The sequence below is a fragment of the Rhea pennata genome, chromosome 13 (assembly GCF_028389875.1).
Source record: "Rhea pennata isolate bPtePen1 chromosome 13, bPtePen1.pri, whole genome shotgun sequence".
NCBI lineage: Eukaryota > Metazoa > Chordata > Aves > Rheiformes > Rheidae > Rhea > Rhea pennata.
Genome location: NC_084675.1, coordinates 11,676,100 through 11,698,411, shown reverse-complemented (window position 1 = coordinate 11,698,411; position 22,312 = coordinate 11,676,100). Strand labels below are relative to the sequence as shown.

The window sequence follows — 22,312 nt, the reverse complement described above, 5'->3', positions numbered from 1 at the left end:
TTAATGTGACTCTTCATAAAGCAGCTGAATTGCAAGTTACAATCAAAGATTTAGAATAAATGTATGCTTCATAGTGTCTTTTGCCAGGGTGAAATACAGTAACGTGAGGAGTAAAAGACTGGTAATTCATTTGCACTTTGTTTGAAACTCCTACAAAGCTGTTACTTGAAAATACCTATACTGAGTAAGGAAACATGGTGATTGCCATCTTATTTACATGTATATTTAGTCCCTGGTTATATCATTTCAAATGTTATGTAACTATAATAGGATGAAATAGATAACCCTACCTGATGCAGAGATAGCTGTTACATCATTGCTGCTATAATACTCTGCTGCAAAAGGACTTTTTAAAGGAATTCTAATGATAATGAAAATATTCTGATATAGCATTAAGGATTTTGCTCCTGAAATGTGTTTAATGTAAATATGCTGTCAGATACCCTTCAAGTAATTGACAAGAGCAGATGATTAGCAGTGTTCTCAATAGTGTTTTTGCATAATCTTACATTTTGACAGAACTCTTCAGCAGCTTTTTATTGTCAGTGCTCTGCAATCAGTAATACTTTTTCCTTGACATTTACTTTGTCATTATAAATCTTGTAAGTGGTCATTTAACTTGTTCAGTATGCATGTAAGAATATCATTACTAACACGTTTGAAAAAGTGTCTTTCTGTTGAGAAACTATTGTGAAAGTAAACTTAAAAAACTAAAGGAAGTAGATTGATAACTGACTTTATGAAATAAATACCTCTTTGTGAGCATCTTCTTGCAAATTTTAGAGGTGATTTTAAAATCACTTGCTTATTGAACACTCACGTACAAGCCATCAAATTCAACTTTGTTGTTGGATTTTTTTAATGATATTTTTATTCTTTAATACTGTTGTTCAGTTATGATCATTTACATCTAACTAACCAAAATTAAACTCTTATGATCCATAAGCATTCATAATTACATACTGCATGTATCGTTAATAGTCGATATAATAAACCTTCATCTTTATTGAAGCATCTCTTGTTTCTACAGCAGTTCTTTAATCTATCTCAATAGATTTCTAGTGTACAGCTCATATAGATTTGGTCAGTGACAAGGGTTAGAGTAGTCTTGTAGAACATTTACTTGTAGCTGTGAAAAGCCCACATTCATCAGAGGATTAGGTCGATCAGATTGTACCAGGATCAATGGAAGGACTGTGTGATCCCTCTTAGGTTGTAATGTGTTCACCTTCTTCAGAGAGAATTCACATACACACACATTTCTCTGTCTTAAAGCCATTTATCTCAGAATGTCAAATTGCAATAATTAACCATTATTGATCTTAAATTCAATTAACTTCATTAACACAGGTCATGATGAGGGTGCTTGTAAGGGAAAGGCTCTTGACAAGTGTCTTTTCTTATATGACATTGAATGTTCACAATTGTGGCTATAACTATTCATATTGTGCCATAGGAGCATCTTTTAAAAATGACAAGAGTTTGGTTGGTGGCTAGGAAGAGACATTTTAACCCCATCCCCCTCACCTTTAGTTCTCAGGATTTTCCAGAAAACATTATATTGAGGAATCAGTGAGCCATTTGTTTCCAGCACATTATCTTAGTGTGGTGTTATAGTGAAACCTACCTATTCAAATACCCTTCAGTTCAACAGCTAATGCTAGACAAAGACTCACTTGCAAATGAGTATATTAGTACAGTGAAATGAAATAGTGAAATGAATATTCAATGCATTTTTTTTGCGCAATGTATACAAAACAAATTGGGGCCATCTTGCAGAAGTAATCCTTAGAACCTAAGTCCTAAGATGCATATTGCAGTCAATAGTTGTTTTTCTTAAATGAAGACTGAATAAAAACTGAAAAGGCACAAGGCTTTGTTGGCCCACAGTGAACTCTCTTTTTTCTTGGACAAAATTCATTGTAAGTACACAACAGCTGAAACTGTGATTGAAATCATTTGGATTTCTACTATACCACTCGTACAGTTGTATAGAGTTTATTGTAAGTAGGACTGCAACCAAAATAGCTATTGAAACTGCCGTATAAAGGGCTTCAATGGGAATTTCAAGTTTGCGAGAAAAATGAAGGATCAGGCTGAAGGTCTTTTAGTACTTTTTGAATATGTTAAGTAGTCATGATCATTCACAAAAAAAGAACCAGGTAGAATGACTCACTAAAATATATTAACATAGTTTAGGTAAAAACCTAATTTAAAAAATTTGTATGTGCAATGAAGGCTGCATCTCCAGTGATGTTTGTAGATATTAGTATGATTAAACAGGAATACAGAGCCAGTGTTCTGGTCATTGTAAAACTCACAAGATGTGGACAGATTAAAAGCAACCAGAGATGTGGGAAGATCAGAGAGAGTAAAGGCTCAAAATTCAAATCATAATCAAAAGAAAAGGCTCAGACAAATGTGGATAAGGAGGAATGGCAACATCAGTTTTGTTCAGAAACAGATTTCTGTGACAATTAAATGGTCATTTTGTCACTGCATTTTCTATTTCCACTCCACTATACATAGCGTTTACTGAAAAGAGGCAGGGCAGAAGCAGAATGGTTTGATTACTGCATTTGAAGAAACTAAAGTTCCCTTACAACATCTGTTTGCTTAGTGAAGGATTATAATAATTAAGAGCTATTAGAGCCATATTGAGAACTTTTATGCTCATGCCTGCTTATCCTGGAGTTGGCTGTGAATCTTGTATTTGTTTGTTGAATGCCCTGTGTGCTTTCAGTGATTAAAAGATGCCACCCAAATGGTGGTATCAAGCAGAGACTCTGTCACTATGTGTTTTAGTACCAATTCATACAGTGATTTTGGCTTATTCTTACCAGTATGTTGATAACAACTGTTATTTAAATAAAAAGAAATTCCTAATAGTTTTATTCTTTGGGGGTTCTGGTAAATATTTCTATCTATGTGAGGAAATGGTAGTTCTGTGCTTAGGAAAACTCTACAAAGATTTGGAAAAACAATATACGGCCAAAATCAAAAATAGGGTCAAAGCATAACATGAAACTGTTTGCTTATGAAAATGTATTTACCATTGTAATATGTGCTTACATGGAGTGGGAAATTCTAATTCTAACTCCACACCAAACAGCTGTCTTGGAAACCAAGAGAAAACCAGTTTTATCTTACTTAAGAGTGGGTCACATTTATTCATGATGAATAATTTATAGAGCAAATGTAGATTTTTTTTTCTGTTACTAATACACATTTTAATTGTATTTGTTAAGTTTCTGTGAATGTTTTGAGACCAGGGAGCTCCTTGTGAACCATTTAATTTAACAGCTTGTTTCTGGCTTCTGAATCCCCCAGTGTTGTTTCCACTTCCAGGCTGGTTAGCTGACCCTTAAAACCTCACAAACAAGACTAGCCATAGTGAAGAAATTTGTGCTCCTGTGAATGATGCTGTTCATTTGCAGTTTGGTGTACTTGTTGGAAGAGCATCTCTTCCTGAGTAATTTGGAGGAAAGGAGGAAGGAAGAGGAAGATACAGCAAGAATATTGATGAAACGTGAACATGAAGACCATGGGTTTAATCAAATCAAACAGCCGAATTCCAAATGGGTGCTCACAGTCCCTGTTTTTCATTTGCCTATTTCATCTAATCCTGATGCTGCTTGTAAAAGGTCTTTTCTGCTGTGAAAGGGGAGGCCAAGATTTTTTTTTTTCTTTTTTCTCCTTCAGCAGGATCAGCCACAAATTCCAGGCTTATGCTCATAGGGGTTGTTAAAATCTGTACTCTCCCAGACTGCAAAGGGGGCAAAGAAGGACGAGACAAATTCATTCCACAAAATATGATAGCAACCAAGTTCCTTTAGTCCTCAGGGGAATTCGCAACGCTACTTGGTCTTTCTACTTGAGTCCTCTGATCCCGCATTGCTTCTGATAAGCAGTTGTGGGCTCACAGAGAGTGGGATGCATACTGTCCTTCAACTGCTATAAAACTGCAGTGGTTTTTGGAAGTCAACAATCTTGTGTGTTTGTGGCTGTAAATGTAGGAAAAAAGAAGATTTGTTTTTTCTGATGAGGCTTGCTCTCTCAGCTGTTACTCCTGTTAAGTTTCTCATAAACATATAGTTCACTTCTAAATATACAATAAAGGCATCTGAAGGCAGTTTTACATAAGGAATTCTCTTTACAAATCTGTAGGGTTTTGTGTATTCTACATGGGAGTCACTTTGGCCTGAAGTCTCGTGAGAAGTTTCTCAGTCTACAGTTCCCTTCTGGTCAAAAATGTTTTGCAGAAGGAGGCAGCTCAGCTCTTCAGGTGAAGGTACGACTTTTGAGCAGATCCTCGTGCAACCTCGCACACAGAAGGATGTGCTGCAGCATGGTGTGGTCATGTGCTGTTGTTCTCCACATTAGAAAGATACAGGCTTATGTTTCATAGGATTTTAGCAGGTTTTAGAAAATCCCTGCCTAGGAGGTTGATTTTAGGGAGTTCAGTGCTTGGGCACGATCCATCATGTTACATCTCCACATCTCTACATCTCTGTTAGAAAAGCTTACCTGAGGTCCTGCTCTGTGCAAAGAGAAGGAAGCTCTTCATGGGAGAGCTGTCTCACAAAAACGTTTTTTTTTTTTTTTTCCCCATTGCCAAATGAAGTTTGCTGGCAGCGTACAGACTGAGCTTTTGTTGGACCCCAGCAGCTTACCTCAGAGGAGATCTGTAACCAAAGACTCTGGATTTTGCACAGTACATGCACCAGTGGCTATTTCACTGGGTATTTTATCCTTAGTAATTGTTTAAGCTGAAAACTGGCAATCATTTTTGATTACACACATGTGTTGTACTCATAGAAACACAGTGAGGAAACATGGGAACAGCAACACAAACTTCTACCATCTCATGTTTTGTCTAAATATCTGAATTACCTATATTAACCTACTGGAGTTACAGGCTTTATTTGTCATCTTCTCTGACACTAGGCAAGTCATTTAACCTCTTTGGATTTCCGGGTTCCCCATTTGAAACTGGGAACAGGAATACTTTTTCCACAGGATAGCTGTGAAGAATAAAACCCTCATTCAAGCTTTTGAACACACCTAAGTAGGATGAGGCTGTCCAAAAGAGCTAAGTTGTTTCAAAGCTGTCGTTTAATACAACGGCATCATGTTTTTTCGGTTGTATATTTAATGAAGGAGATAAAACATAAATGTGAGCTTTGCATAGGAATCTGTCATTTAACAAATGTCTAAACAGTATTTGGTTTCAGAAAATTAAATGCTTCCCTTATCAGAATTAGTAAGTTTAGTAAACAATTTTTGAATGTTTAGTCTCTTCATTTGTAGGTTGCCTGTATGATATTTTTTGGATGGCAGCTTAAAGTCTAAAGTGAATAGGAGACGTGAATTCTCTTGCCTTCCTTTAAACTTCAGAAAACTAAGGGAATATGGAATATAGTGGCATGAGAAAAAAGCGCTTAGTAGAGATTTGCTTTGCTCTGGGTTTAGATGGTCCATGCTCTAATGAGACATAAACTCATTTCTTGTTATCATCTCTTAACCATTTATTCTTGTCCATGTAATTCTCTGCTCCAACACTTAGAATTGATTTGAGCTCTCTGAAGTTGCTCCAAATGTAATACCAGTACAGGATGGTGGATTAGAGCAGCTGGCTAGCTTCCTTGTGCCTATTTCTGAGCTCTCTGTATCAGACAGCTGCAGTATTTTTTTGAAGGAACAGACACAAGTGCACTTCAAAGTTTTTAGTGCTTAATGATAGCCACCCATTACTTTGGCATGCTGTGTCACATCCATCCACGCGCCGATTCCCAATAACTTAAAACTATACTATCATTGGTATGAAAAGGCTGTAGATTTATCAACACATAAAGAATGCAGCTAAACAAGTATTAATCATGCACATTATATCAAATTAACATGTTAAAAATTAATATCCTCGACCTTGCCACTGGGCAGAATAATCAGTCGTGAAGCAGCATCATAGTCCAGTGCAAGGTACCAGCTACTGCAGCCGGTATGCGAGAGAAGTGCTGACCTCTCCACTTGGAAATAACATTTCACTCCCGTAATAGGCAGTCCAGCCCCTGTGAAACAGAACCTTTGACCCTTCTAACAGCAATAATGTCCCCTTCAAGGTGCCCCGTGATCAGTATTGCCATGCCTGCTTAGAGGCAGCGTTGTCATCTGCCACTCCTGCAAGCTGGGCAGCTACTCTTGCCTCCCATTTCTGTTGCCTTCTGAGGAATATCCTAACGTCTCTGCCAAGGAGTGAATTCTCAAATACAGTTTCAGTTACATGTGAATTATCAATCAGTCTGCGTATAGAAGTAGCTTCTGTTGTGGGTGAAATGTTTGCCTTTCTTCCTATAAGTGGAAGGCCTGTGGAGTGGGAGTTTTCTAACAGGCTGATATGACTCTTTTCTATGCCTTCATTTGCATTTGGTCTTTGATTGACTCCATCCACTGAGCTGGTTTTCTTTTGCCTTTGTTCGTTAATTTTGTGAGTGAGGTCAAATAATCTCGATATGGCTGTTTCCCCATTGCCTCTCCCCGACTTGTTTTCACACTGTGCCCCATCTTCACTGTAAATATTTGCATAGAAACTGTGGACTCCTTAAGGTGTTTTCATGCGTTACCTAAATCTAAAAAAAAAAAAATCTGTGTAATTTCTTAGATGGTTGTTGCCTGCTTTAAAAAAATACGGGGACAATGCTTAAGAAGAGGCTCTGCACTGACAGCAGCAGAGGGTCGCACGGCTTTGTGCGTCAGCTTAGCGAGGGGAGAACTTTGGGCTCCAGGGAGAGTTTCTTTGCCCAAGTCCTGTTCACTGTCCCACCTTTATCCTCTGATTTTCTTTCCTTTCCTTTTCTTTCCTTTTCTTTTCGGGGGGTGGGGTGGGAATATAATATGCATCCTGTAATTATTCTCCAACCTGGGCAGTGATCTACTGAGGGAGTGACTGATGCTGCTCTATAATTCTCCAGGCAGTCTGTTTTATCCTCACTTTCTTTTGTAGTTACTACACAGAGAAGCAAGTAACTAGACAGCCCTTGCAGAGAACACTTACTTAAAATTGAACTGTTATGAAAAAAAACCAACAAAAGTTTGCTGCTGTGATAATGATAGTTCCACGTCCAAGAACCAGCCATACCATAATCTAACTAACTGAGTATTCAGAGGTTAAGCAAAAGGCTTGGTTGGGATAATTTATGTTCCTTGTCTCTTTCTTTTGTTCTCGTAAGTGTGAAATGTGAGTGGATTCAGGTTTTTAAGGATTGAGAAACTTTTTTCATGACGCACTCAAAATCGCATGGTTTGGGAAATGATTCTTAGTACTACCAAATTATTTCAAACCATGCATAAATAAATAATAAAGATAGTGGTAATTTTTAAATAGAAAACTATTTAGTTAAAGCCAAAATATTTCCAAGGAATTGAATGGTTCTGATGAACTTTGGTAGTCAAGCTTTTTTTTTTATATGAGAAGAATATTTAAATGTTTTGATGCTTTTGACCAGTTTTGATGCACACCCCCCCACACACTAATTAAAATACAAGAAAAAGTCTCAGGAAAAAGACATAATAAAAATGGACATTTCAAAAGTATTGAAATGAAATATTTGGATAGATTCAAGCCAACATGTATGGTCTCCAAGAAATAAGGAAAAATCATGATTAAGAATGAATATAATTAATAATTTCTTGGAGAACAGTAAATATGTCTTAAGTGTTACAGTGTTGTATTTCCAATCAAATTCAAATAGATGGTTGCCTGGCCATGTTACTGGATGTGTGTCTCTGTGGAGAGGATGGAAACCATTCAGTGTCAGAGGCATCAGAGGAACTATAGCAAAAATGAGTTCACTCCATTAGCTCTAGCATTTCTGGACGTTTGAGAAAACTGCTGAATTTGGCCCAGGCTGTCAGCAGAAAAATGGCTGTTTTGGTTGCACAGGAGAGACTGATTTTGTATAGTAGATTGCTGGTGTTTCGGTAGAGGCAGGTATATGAGTTTATTAGTATATATACAATATGTGTGTATGCAGATCATTTTGGTCAGTGATGTAGCACAATTTATTTCCACTAGCGAAGAAATGATCCATAGCTCAGTTATGAAGGTAATTCCCTCTTGTGTGGAAATGAATTCCATTATACCACAGCTTACTACTATGTATTTATATCAAAGGTGTTAATTTCATTTTTACCTAGCAGTTAGTTAATAATTATAATAAATATTAATAAGGGAACTGTCTGTTCTCAACCTCTCTACAGCTGTACCTGCAATAGGTTTCTTAATCCCTTTGATATCCTCATTTTCTCTGGAAACTGAGGGCCACATCAGAAAAGTATTTTTCATTTTTCGTTGAATATTATGTCACAGTAACAGTATCGCTCAACTTGCAGGCAATTTCCTGTGGGTCATGGTGCCCTGCAAGATGTAAACTAAAAGTTTTTTGAGAAGTTTGCTGCTTTTTCTTCCATTATGGTGGAAAAATAAAAAAGCAGAATCACATGATTTCTTTCATTTTGTTTTTATTAACTTCTTTCACCTTTAGAATTGTTTTTAAAGCTGAGTTTTCCCCCTTCATTGTTGAGGCATTGAAGAACAGTTGTACAGAGGTCCTATTGCTTCAGACGTTTACTTTACACTTGAAAAATATCAAACAAAAATTTTTTTCCCCTTTTTTTAATAAGAAGCAAGTGGCTGAGACAAGATGGGCTGGAGACAGTGCTTCTCCAAGACAGCAGGCAGTGAAACTTGGTGAAATTTTTTTTTACCATCACCTCCTTATTTTATCCTCTGCTTTACAGTCTCTGTTTTTTTCTGAGGATACTTAACCAAATGGGAAATTTCTCTACTATAGCCCTCCTTGTCCTTCTGTTGCAGTGAAGCTGTTGTCTTCATCTGTGCTCAGATGGGGCAGATATGCAGTCTTTCCAATCTGAGCAAGATTTGGTGGAGCAGAGAGGGAACAGAGATTACCTTAGTTGCAGGTGAGCCCATTCCTACTCATACCTGAAGTGAGTCCCCTTGCCACCTCCCTGACAGTGTGGGGTTGAGGCTTTGCATCGGCCCTTTCCTTCTTCACAGTAATAATAATACTGTTAGTTTTTTTGAGGAGGAGATGTGCCATGTGCATCGACCTTCTGAGACTTGTAAGTCCTTCAGCTACCATGAAATTACCTGCAGTGGTGTGTGCAAAACCTTAGAGTATCCTGTGGATCTGTTAGAAGAAGAGGGAAAAAGAAGTCTGCCATCCCAGACTGATGCCTGTTGGTTTGCCTTATGTTGCCACACATGAGCCCTGAAGGCAGGAGTGATTAGGTGACCAGCCCTTGGAATAAGATATTAGAAGCTACTGGCACAAACCTTTTTTCAGGGTGTTGTTTTAAGTCTTAGACTGAGCACTGAGCACCCTCATCTCTTGCATAAATCTTTAGTTGAGGAAGTTGAGGGTAATGTTGTGGTTCCTGTCTCTTCTCCCTTGTGCAGTGGAAAGAGCAGAGGAGTTGTTGAAACTGTCAATTTATTGAAGTTGCAGATTGCTGGGTTAAATTCCATACTGTCGTTTGTGCCTCATTTCCTGCATGTTTGGATCAAAGACTGGTGTCACAGCTTGGCTTTATAACTTGAGCTTAGGAAGGAGAACAGCGGTTGAGGAGGCAGCTCCTGGTTAACACGCAAATATGCTTGATAGTTGGTGAAAAGGGCAAAGAAAGCATGAAAGGTAAATAGATTTACATTTAAATGAGCGGCATGCTGGAGGTTTTCCCTAATGTAAGAGTCACTCTTTAAAAAACTGTGATTGTGACAATACAAGTGTTTCAGTCCAAACAAAATTCATAAGATTTCAACAGTAAGAGAAATAAAAACGCAAAGAAACGCACTAATTAGGGGCTTCATTCTGTGTCCTAGTTTGGGTTGGTGAGCACCCATTCACAGGAGATGTTTCGGCGGTGGTGCAGGGATGGAGTGCAGGGTGTGGGTGCATGATGGAGTGAGACACACCAGCTCTCAGTGGAGCAAAAGAGCAAAAGACAGGCACAAAAAGAGCGAAAGACAGGTTTTGGTGTTCCATCTTAGCCCACAGGTGTGAATGGAGGGCTTTTCAATGCAAGCAGTTTGACAATAACCTTGAATTTTCTTTACATTGTAAAAACGAAGTTATTCTTCACTTTCACAGTACAGACAAAGGATGGGAGCTGTAAAAGAAAAACTGTTTCCACAAGGTACATTTGCTTCGAAATCATAGGTTTTGTGCTGTCATTTTGTGTCTCTGTCCTTCTTTACATTGCTAGGATCTTTGATACTGTTCAGTTAGAGACAGTGGGTAGACAGTTGTTTGCATGTTACCAGTAAATATTTTAAATTCTTCAGCCTTAGAGAATAATTTGAACTTTTTTGGTCTCCTTTGCTGAAGTTTTCAGTAGAATTGAAAAATATGATGGAACAAATAATTAAGATGAAAATCAAACTACTGTCCCATAACTGAATGAAGTGTTGAACAAAATCCACTTTGTTAGATGATAAATATTTTGTAGTGGTTTCATTGTAAGCATTTGCAGGATAGGCGCAGATCCTGATTTCAAGCTGCCAGTATTACTGTAATATAAATAATAGTAGGAGGAATCTTGAATTCTATCAAAATATTTTGAAAAAGCATAAAATAGAATAAAACAGGACAGATCTGTTTCTTTAGAGTCTGCATACCTGTCTTTAAATATAAAAGTCTAATCTTGATATCAGAGTCTTGGAAGCATAATAATTTAATTTTTTTAAAGTAACTCTTTCAAACTACATTCTCCTAAATGTTAAAAATAGGAGCCTTGCAATATGAATTTTTGACATTAAAACTATCTGAGCTGTAACATCTAATCAGAATTACGTGTTGCTCTGATGTGATATGTTTATGCTTTCAAAGGTTTAACTTCTATTCTGAAGATCAGATTATAACTTTACATGCTTGGAGGATGCTACCATTCATCCGTGTGAAAGAACAGTAGTCAATACTGCAGTGTTTCCTAACTGAATGAAGAAATACTCCGTCTGAAACTAAAGCCTGATTTCACTGTTACTTTAACAGTTGTTTTGTCTCTTGTGATTTTCTGATAACATTTAAACATATTTTCCCGGAAAGAAGCATGCAGGCTTCAGTATCGTGTATATGAAATCTACTATACTGTTCTCCTAAGTTTTTCAGTCTTTTGGTTAAAGTAGGTCTCTTTGGGGTGTTAATCATTACCTTCTCTGCATTATTGCTTGCATAAACAAGCTATGGATTATTTAATGTGTTTAAGATATCAATACCTACATGTTCCGGATGTTTTACAGAGAAGAAGGTCAAAAGTCAAGTGTCTTCATCCATAGACTCTACTGTAAAAGGCATTTTTACTAAATTATAACTGTATTTGTGGGAGATGGCTAGTAGATTTTGTTCTACCTAATACAGAACAGTCATGATCTGTTTTTGCCTTCTTGCTTAGCTGTAAATTAATGCATTATGTAGAAATAGATCACTTTGATCAGTTAATGATCCCTCTCTTAATGTTTTCATAGTTTTCTTGCCTAAAGGAAAGACTAGCTGTGTGTAGAATAGATGCACAGAACCACCATGGAAAAAGAGAATATAATTACAGCCAGTCCCCCACTATCCTAGTCCGGAAGAGTGTCTTACATTTACATCACCAGGTGCATTATTTGTGGGGAAGGGAGACAGGATCCCTGTTAGGTGTCGGTGTAGCTTATGCTGAGTAAATATTGACAAAGTAGTCTAAAGAGCAAACACTTTGACATTTGTAAGGTCCACTGGAAGGTCTTGTATATATTTATACAGCAAGAATGAGTACAGCATACCAATTTTCTTGAACTGACTCTTGACATAATTCTGCATGGGCTTTGTTGAGGAGAAAGGTATGTGTGAGTGTGAATGGGTCATTTGTTACGCCCATAATGAATATCTTTGAACTGCTTTTAAGTCACCTGCTTTTACTACCTCCTCTAAAAAGTAGTACCACTAATAATAATGATAACTTTAAAAAAGTCTTGGTTTTTTGATTATTTTAATTGGAGGTTTTTTATTTTGAAGGAATTTTTTGATGTTTGTTGAACTCTATATTTATTAAAGATTGAGTCTCAAAGTTGTAATGAGCAAAAAATGCTTGCTTAATTTAAATTGTGAATCTGTCTGTTAAGAAATGCATTAGGGGTAGGAGAAGCATAAGACATATTAATTGACAGACAGGAACTGCTGTCTCTGAGGTTGATACAAGTAATTTATTACTTTAGAAATGAATGCCACCTCCAGAATGTGCTTCATTAATTTCAAATTTAGTTTTAATTTCAAGCTGTTGCCCCTTGAGAAGAATAAGGTGGCAAATTATGTTTGAAGAGCAGATTTTTTTCTTGCTCTGAAGAAACACTAAATTTTAACTGTTTAATTTTACAAATAAGTGCAGTTCTTTGGCTGAAACACTGAAGAAAAAGTATGATAATCAGAAACTAACTTACATTTTCTTCTCTTTGTAATAGCCTATGTTTCAGACGAACTAAAAGCAGCAGCCCTGGTAGAAGAAGATGTGGAAGCTGATGAAAACACAGTTGATGGGGAGCCTTCAGCAAAATATGCATGTCCAGAAAAAGACTTCAGTAAGAACTGCCAAAGCTACCAAAACTCTCCAGCAGCTGAATTTTCTAGCCATGAAATGGACAGTGAGTCACATATCAGTGAGACAAGTGACCGCATGGCAGACTTTGAGAGCAGCTCTATTAAAAATGAGGAAGAGAGCAAGGAGGTTTCAATACCGCTTGAAGACTCTACTGTATCTGATAGTTTAGAACAAATGAAAGCTGTATATAACAACTTCCTCTCCAATTCCTACTGGTCCAATCTCAATTTGAATCTTCACCAGCCAATTTCAGAAAAAAATAATGGTAGCAGCAGCAGTAGCAGCAGCAGCAGTAGCAGTTGTGGAAGTGGTAGCTTTGACTGGCACCAGACTGCTATGGCAAAAACACTGCAGCAAGTTTCTCAGAACAGAATTCTCCCTGAACCAAGTCTTTTTAGCACAGTTCAATTGTACAGACAAAGCAGTAAGCTTTATGGCTCTATATTTACTGGAGCCAGTAAATTCCGCTGTAAAGACTGCAGTGCTGCCTATGATACTTTAGTAGAATTAACAGTGCACATGAATGAAACAGGACATTATCGAGATGACAACCATGAAACTGATAACAATAACCCTAAAAGATGGTCTAAACCTCGTAAACGCTCTTTGCTTGAAATGGAAGGGAAGGAAGATGCCCAGAAAGTATTAAAGTGTATGTACTGTGGTCATTCATTTGAATCTCTTCAGGATTTGAGTGTTCATATGATCAAAACAAAACACTACCAAAAAGTGCCTCTGAAGGAACCTGTTACGCCTGTAGCAGCAAAAATTATCCCAGCTACTAGAAAGAAAGCATCACTGGAACTTGAACTTCCAAGTTCTCCAGATTCCACAGGTGGGACACCAAAAGCAACAATCTCAGATACCAACGATGCGCTTCAAAAGAACTCTAATCCTTACATTACACCAAATAATCGTTACGGTCACCAGAATGGTGCCAGCTATGCCTGGCATTTTGAGGCAAGGAAATCTCAAATTCTGAAGTGCATGGAGTGCGGAAGTTCGCATGACACACTGCAGGAGCTCACAGCTCACATGATGGTGACAGGACATTTTATTAAAGTCACCAACTCTGCCATGAAAAAAGGGAAGCCAATTATAGAAGCCCCAGCAACACCAACAATAGCATCCTTAGTAGATGAAAAGGTCCAATCTGTGCCACTAGCTGCCACCACTTTTACATCTCCATCCAACACACCTTCTAGTGTTTCCCCCAAACTAAATGTTGAAATAAAAAAAGAAGTAGATAAAGAAAGAGGCCTTGCTGATGATAAAATGAAAGACAAAGATAAGTCAAGTGAAGATGAGGAAAAGTATGATATCTCCTCAAAGTATCATTACTTGACTGAAAATGACCTAGAAGAAAGCCCTAAAGGAGGACTAGATATATTGAAGTCTTTAGAAAACACGGTCACATCAGCTATAAACAAAGCCCAGAATGGCACACCAAGCTGGGGTGGCTACCCTAGCATTCACGCTGCCTATCAGCTGCCTAATATGATGAAGCTGTCATTAGGTTCATCTGGGAAGAGTACACCGTTAAAACCTATGTTTGGGAACAATGAAATAGTATCACCAACTAAAAACCAGCCCCTGGTGTCTCCACCAAGCAGTCAGACCTCACCTGTGCCAAAAACGAACTTCCATGCCATGGAAGAATTGGTAAAGAAAGTCACTGAGAAGGTGGCTAAAGTGGAAGAAAAAATGAAAGAGCCAGAAGGAAAACTTTCTCCAATGAAACGTGCAACACCCTCACCATGCAGTAGTGAAGTCAGTGAGCCTCTTAGAATGGATGCCTCCACTGATGGTGGCTTTAAAAGCCAGCAGAACAGCCCAGTCCCTCAGAGAGATGGTTGCAAGGATACTCCAACTGTAGAACCTGTGGAAAATGGAAAAGAGCCTGTTAAGTCAATTGTAAGTTCTTTAAGTAGCAGCACAGCCATCATTACTGATCACCCTCCTGAACAGCCATTTGTAAATCCGTTAAGTGCACTGCAGTCTGTCATGAATATTCATCTTGGGAAGGCAGCAAAGCCATCTTTACCTGCTTTGGATCCAATGAGCATGCTTTTTAAAATGAGCAACAGTTTAGCAGAAAAGGCTGCGGTGGCCACCCCACCTCTACAGTCCAAAAAACCAGACCACTTAGACCGTTATTTTTATCATGTCAACAATGACCAACCCATAGATTTGACGAAAGGCAAGAGTGACAAAAGCTGCTCTTTGGGTTCAGCGCTTTTGTCATCCACATCGACATCTTCTGCATCTTCTTCATCTACAGTGACAACAGCAAAGACATCTGCAGTCGTGTCATTCATGTCAAACTCGCCGCTACGCGAGAATGCCTTGTCAGATATATCTGATATGCTGAAGAACCTGACAGAAAGTCACACATCAAAATCTTCCACACCTTCCAGCATATCTGAGAAATCTGACATTGATGGTACCACAATAGAGGAACCAGAAGAGAGTACGCCAGCTCAGAAAAGGAAGGGACGTCAGTCTAACTGGAACCCTCAGCACTTGCTCATATTGCAGGCCCAGTTTGCAGCTAGTTTACGGCAGACTTCAGAGGGAAAATACATCATGTCAGACTTGAGCCCTCAAGAAAGAATGCACATTTCCAGGTTTACGGGACTTTCGATGACCACAATTAGCCACTGGCTTGCCAATGTGAAATACCAGCTCCGAAGGACGGGGGGAACTAAGTTCCTTAAAAATTTGGACACTGGGCATCCAGTGTTCTTTTGTAATGACTGTGCTTCACAGATCAGAACTCCTTCAACTTACATCAGTCATCTTGAATCGCATCTGGGTTTCAGGTTAAGAGACTTGTCCAAACTGTCTAGCGAACAGATTAACAATCAGATAGCACAAGCAAAGTCACCGTCTGAAAAACTGGTGACGTCGTCTCCAGAGGAAGATATGGGAACTTCTTATCAGTGCAAACTTTGTAACAGGACTTTTGCGAGCAAGCATGCTGTTAAACTTCATCTTAGCAAAACACATGGGAAGTCACCAGAGGATCATCTTCTGTATGTTTCGGAGTTAGAGAAGCAGTAGCGTTTGCTTTTGATTAAAATGACTGTAATTTGCTTTGAGGAAAACTGTCAAAGACGCCTTAAAGCTACTGTTTAGTTTTTGGCACATGTTCTTATTTTAACTCCAGAGTCGCTCTGGGCTGAACTGTTTTGTATAACTGTACAGTGTTTAAATAGAGGTGCATAATCAGCTGTTGTTACTGGTAAAATATGAAGGTTAAAATGCAGTGGTAAGTGTTTGGAACTTTGTGTAAATTGGATTTAGTTGCTGTGCATCCCTCTGATGCATCCAGCTGCATGCATTAACAGACGGTTTAATTAAGCATTTATAACTAATTCTGGTGCACTTTTTTCATGTGACCTAAGTGTGCTGGTATTTCTCACCCTCTAATCTTTAGCCCTCTGAGTACTTTGAAGCACTTTTGCATTAATTTGGTAATAATGTATGAATATGGTTTTTTTAAACCCTGACCAGCTTAGTTCTGATTCCTAATATGAACCTCCATTTATGCAGAGGTGTCTCACACCTTGAAATTTAAAAATATAATTTTCACATTGAAACATAGATGTATATATTGTATAGATTTCAAAATCTCTTATGGAAAATGTGATTGTGGTTAATGCCATTTTCTTTTTCTTCAACATTTTTAGCAACAGTGTCTTTTTGTACCTGATAAACCCCAGGTATGAACTGTACCTATATATAGTGTATATTTCATTTTTTAGATCTAATGTTTTTTCTTTTGACATCCAAACATTGTAAATTATATGAGAGATACCACAGATAGCATTTATAAAGTATTCAGAAGCATTATTCTTAAAGCAAAGTATGTTTTGTTTTGTTTTGCTATACAGTACATCTATATTAATAGAGGTTCATGTTTAAATTATACATATTTATTAGTGTTGCTATCATTTGTTTTTTTTAAAACTGTCTGAAGACACAGAAGCCACGGACTGCATTCCTGGCATGCATTATAACTGTTTTGCACAACATGACTTTTAAAGGTATTTATTAGTAAAAAAAAATAAAATAAATAAAATAAAAAGAGAAATTCAAAATAAACTCAGTGCTCAAAGGGTTAAATCTATTTGAAAAACTTGTACTGTATTTCCTAAACATTGATAAAGCCTTTAAAATGTTTGTACTGTAATACTTTGCTTAAAAGTTATGAGGCATTCTGTGATATAACCTCTTTTACTTATTTATAAGCGCTCTTGGTTGTTATTTCATATTGTAGAATGCCTTTTTATTTCAATTGGTAACTTTCTGTTTTGTTCTGCCTAATTATTCTCCCAAGATTCCATACTGCAGCTTTATCTTTAGGCATATGAAAGGTAACCCGTGGTTACCAGCACACTAAGTGATTCTGTTCGTCTCCATTTTTGGCAGTTAATTTGCAGAAGTAACTGACAGCTGACACCATATGAGAATCTATGTATAAAATATTGGCATGTAAACAGCACAGACACTGTAATGCACTCTGTGCCCTGTTTTGTTGTTGACAATGAAGCACCATTATATGACTCTTCATATAACCTTTTTTTCTACAGCAGCATTAAAATTGTCTTTTTGCTATAATTTTGTGTTGCGTTCACAATTATGTCTGAAATGTGCTACGACTAACGAGCACATTAAAATTAAATTGTATGCTCTCTGTTTATGACTGAAGCTTGAGTAGGTTTCTTCATCTGCCAGGTGCTGGCAGTCAAAAGCTGCACATAAATCACTGGAATTTTAGTGAACTTTAGCATTTAAAGAGCAGGGTAGCACTTATTCAAAGGCTGCATTAACAAAATTTTTCCCCCAGAAAAGATAAATGAATGCTATAACTCCCTTTTAAACATCAAGTAAGACTGTCTGTGAAGAAGGGGTTTTTAAGCAACATGTGTGGAAAAGCAAATAACTGTTTTTGCTGCAATGTGTATTCAGACCCAGTCAGATGCTGGTACTTACAGGTATTCCCCCTGAATATAGCGAGCAGCATCTGCAGGTTGCACTGGTGGTACTTCAGGGATTAGAGATCCCTCTCCTCCTACCTAGGATGTCAATGACAGGAGTAGAAACCTGAGACTGACAACTTAAACTTTGTGATTGCAAAGTGAAGCCTCTCATGGCCAAACCTGCTGTTGCACAACATTCAGAACAGATAGCAAGAGAGGACAAGAAGATTATTCGAATAAACACATGCCAAACAAATGCAAACAAGCAGGAGCATTTATATGATAATGACAGACTTTTACTGGTGTTGACAGGTCATCCCATCAAAACCACTGAAAACAATTTACATCTGCAAAGCACCTATATAACTATGCATGTAAATAGTGTCTTTTGCCAGTCAGGTGAACTCAGAGTCTAAAATGGTTACATGGGACCCAAAACCAACATTACAGCACTTAAGAATCTTGTCTCAAGTAATAACTAGCATCTGAATGTCAAATGTACATAGTTTTGTTTCTTTTTAAAATTCACTGTCTTCCAAAAAGCAAATAATTAAATCTTTGTGTTCTTTTTCTTTTATTCTTTCTTCCACTCTTTCTTCTGCAACTGTAAAGACCAGTACCTTGTCTTCTGAAATGTTACTGACTGTTCTGTTTATTTTGATAAAGAATACTGCTAAGCAGACCTGTTGGATTTTAAGACCATTTGTGTGTCAGTGCTTATGGCCTCAGCTCAAATTCCAGGGATAAAATTGCAGCATGCAGTTTTGCTCTCTGACCGTGTGAGCGTGGTAGTATCCCTCGCCTGTTTAGGAAAGGCAACCTTGCTAGCTGAAGTCTTTCATGAAGCTTGCCTTGTTGGCTGCCTCCATTTTCTTCCAAATAGAGGATCTCAATCTAAATCCAGCCAAATGTTTTACCTCTACAGCAGAGAATTCTGCCTTTGAAAATTATAACGATTAAAAACTTAAAATTTATATCAAAATAGAAAATCACACATAGGAGGACTGGCAGGTTATTTCATATATTAGCAAACCGTATATTTTTTGGATGCATCACTGACTTATAATAATAATCCTAAAAGCTCTGTACAAAATACTGTTACCTGGAACCAGGGAGGGAGTAAAAGCAAGAGCCTGTGCAGGTAGTGTTCCTTCTCCTTATTTTAAAAATGTAGACAGAGAGTCGATGACTGCAAACACCAAATACTACTGATGAAACCACATCTTGTCTGATAAAAAGTCAGTTCCTAGGTCTAAATGTGCAGTGAGGAGAGGTACCTGTTTTTTTTCTTTCTTTTTTTTTTTTTTTTTTTTAATACAGCAACCGTATCTGTTAGTGTGCACACAAATGACTTTTTAATACGTTTTAAAATATGTCTGAAACTTTGCAAATGAATGGCTAGTCAGGATCTGCATATCCCAAATTTATTAAAATAAAGTTCAGCTTGCATTTGAGAACCTCCAGGACTGGCATACCAATGTGATTTCACATTATAAAGAATTTAGAGAATCAATGAAGTAGAATAATGTCCTTTTCATCCATACACTGATACGTATATTGGCATGGTAACTATTAGTGCTAACCAAATCACCAACCTAGCTATGTTAGGATAATTTTTTTCCTATTAGACATGAAGATATAAATGCAGGATGTTAAAGTGTGCATTGGAGTCCGCAATTTTGCTTTGCATTTGATATTTTATTTAGGAATATGCAGATCAAGTGAGAGAGAAAACAAAATGCCTCAAGCAAGAGTTTAAAAATGTGATGTGATGGGGTGGGATGAGCTTTAAATCACAGGTGTATAAAGGTGACCCTGGTCTAACCCCACCCAAGTAGTGGCTTGTTGCAGCATACTGTATATCTTCCAGCCATCACTTTTACGCAGTATCTTAAAATAACATTTGTGATAAATGTGCAATTTAACTAATTTATGGTGCTATGATGTGCTCAGGGCTACATGCAAGATGAAAATCTTAAATGGAGCTTGAACAGCTCACTTCACAACAAGAAATCAATATGCCAGATCTTAGAGAGCTGTTCAGTGAAGTCAACATTTAGAAAAAAAAAAAAAAAAAAAGAAGAAAAAAGATCAGTGAGTGTGTCTTTAAGTTTCAGTGAGTGAGAAATCTATAATTAATTGAAATATGACTTTTAAGCCAGCATAAGGAACTGTCTCTGAACAGTCTTTCTAGAATCTTCATTATTTTTTATTTTTGTATAAAAATTGAAGTGTATTGTTTTAATTATACAGTGACTTTCATGGTAAACACTATGTGCAATTTTTAAATTTAAACTAAGGCAGATTAGTGTTATAAATATGGGAATTAGCTGCTGCACTTTAGTATGGCTATGTATCTTGATATTTAAGGTAGACACAAGTATGACTCTACATTTTAAAACAGCAAAATATTAGGCTATAATTCCAGATTTTAAAAAAATACTGGCATGTATAGGAGAAAATAATCTTTAATTTTGCAAGTTCTTATTTCAGCTGCAACAGAAAATGAAGTAACTGTGTGGTACAAGTGGAACAGAGATGACTGGTAATAAAGCTAAATTTAATAAATTTTGTATTTTAAAATATGTCTCCAGAGAGCCTTATATATTTCTTAGAAGAATATCAAATTATTACAATTATTTTGCCTGTTTTGTTTGGGTAACCTTTTATTGTAAAAATATGGTGGATCTTTGCTAATTCTTCTGTTACCCACATTACTCAAGAGAGACGAAATAGAGGAAAATTATACAGCAAAGAGAGAGTTCAAAAGTTATTCAACTTTTAGAAAGTTGCTATAAATGCCCATTAAGCAAGAGTGAAATAACTGTTTATACTTGACCAGTTATTCTTTTAATAGTGGAAACACTAATGTGTAACTCCCTTGAGTATTACTGGTAAACACATACAATCTTCAGCTAAAAAAACTCTGTAAAATCTCTTCCCTAGGACTTCACGGCAAGTTGTGCCTCCCAGCCCTTGGCTGCCCTGCTGTGGGGGTGTGGGAGAAGGCAAAATAACCTGCTGCCATCTGCGAGCGTGAAAGAGGTGCCACTGGTGTGCTTACAGTGAATTTTGTTGAGTTTTCGTTTAAGTATCTTGATGATAATGAAAATACTGTGCACGGTCATGCTGATGATACTGCAGCCTTCGTTGTAGAGTATTTGCATAAGAAGCCAATTTTTTACCAGTGAAGGAAGAAAGAAGCAGGGTCATTTATGAAAGGGAACAGAATTATGTATTAACACATCATTATACATGTCTGAAAGCACTGGAATAATCAGTGAGGTTATAATCTGTTTTCAGGCCTTGGTTTGGGGCAATAATTTTAACTAAACGTTCAATATGAAAAAGATTACTAAATTTTACTAACACCTAGCTTATATACTGTATTCATTATCTAGTACATACACAGATTAAATTCTGTGGTGGTGTTACATAAATTCATTTTTTACATGTAAAGCTATTTATCTTTATGCTCACTGTACAGTTTATGTGTTAGCCTATTTTTTTCTTTTTTTTTCTTTTTTTTTTTTTTGTTTGTTTGTTTTTCAACAGTATATTATGACAGCTACCTGGGACATGCTAACTTCCAACAACTGTTCCTTAGTTCACTTAGCCATATTTATAGCTAGAAATGCATTTCTGGTTAAATAATCTTTTAAGATAATTAAAATCAGATGCACATTTTGAGATGGATGGATGGATGGATACGTCCAGACCACTCACCAAAGCAGTATACCCCTTGAGTCATGTGAAAATAGGTAACAGCAAGTCATAGTTATATACAAAAGTGACTCTCTCTCATTGTAGGAGTGTTTAAAAAGTAAAAATCACACTCTGAACCAGCTATGCCAAAATATAATATTTCTGAGTAACAATGTAACAAGACATTTCTGTATATTATGGCTTTAAAATGCTCAACCTTTTTAAAGACATAAAAAATTCCTATAGAGCAAGCCAAAAGGAGTTAAAAAAAAAAAATCAATCCCCGTCACGGCCCTGTTTTACGGGATGGAGGTGTGGAGGGCAGAGACTGGTCAAGTCCAGGAGGAGCCTGCTGTGGCCAAGCAGAAACACTCGGGTGCTGCTTGGCTGCCTGGGTTTTCCTGGGCTCGCAGGAGGGTGAGGACGGGTACTTCTTCCCAGAGACATTTAAATTCTGCCAGTGGCAGAGTGGACTTAGTAACTAAACAGTGGGCTAATTTTCTGATTTCTTGCCTTTTGATGCCTGAATTAAGGGCTTTAGTCGCAAGGGAAATGAATTTCAAATGATTTGGCATTGTAGAAAAGCCCATATTAGACCTGTCAGCCCCATTCTGCTCCCTGGGGAGAAAAGAGTGTCCTTTTTCCTTTTTTTTTTAGATCAGAAGTATAAATGGAAAAAAAAGGTAACTTTCATATAAATTAACAATGAAAAATACTTCTTTATTAAGCTTCAACATATCACGTTCATTTTTGCACAGTAGGAAGCTGGGGACATGTTTATAGCCATCGTAATTGTGAGTTAGTGACCTTTCTAGCCAAGTCAAATGAAATTACTTGAAAATGGAATTCTTTTTAATTGGTACATTTGTAGGAGGTGGGGAAAGGAAGAGGCTTTGTTAAAGTGTATATGCGATGCAAAGCCTGTAAGGAACGGTAAGAAAAGCCTGAAGACTGTGCTGAGATTTAAACCT

The 22,312-nt window shown here is 37.2% G+C and overlaps 1 protein-coding gene across 1 annotated transcript in view; it reads left to right on the top strand.

Moving 5' to 3' along the window:
- Nucleotides 1-16,389, top strand: part of TSHZ3 (teashirt zinc finger homeobox 3) — a 62,422-nt gene extending 46,033 nt beyond the window's left edge. The window contains exon 2 of the mRNA XM_062586786.1: nt 12,515-16,389. Within this exon, the coding sequence (XP_062442770.1) occupies nt 12,688-15,714 (3,027 nt within the window). The 5' untranslated portion in view covers nt 12,515-12,687 and the 3' untranslated portion in view covers nt 15,715-16,389. The remainder of the gene's footprint in view (nt 1-12,514) is intronic.
- The last annotated feature ends 5,923 nt before the right edge of the window (nt 16,390-22,312 follow it).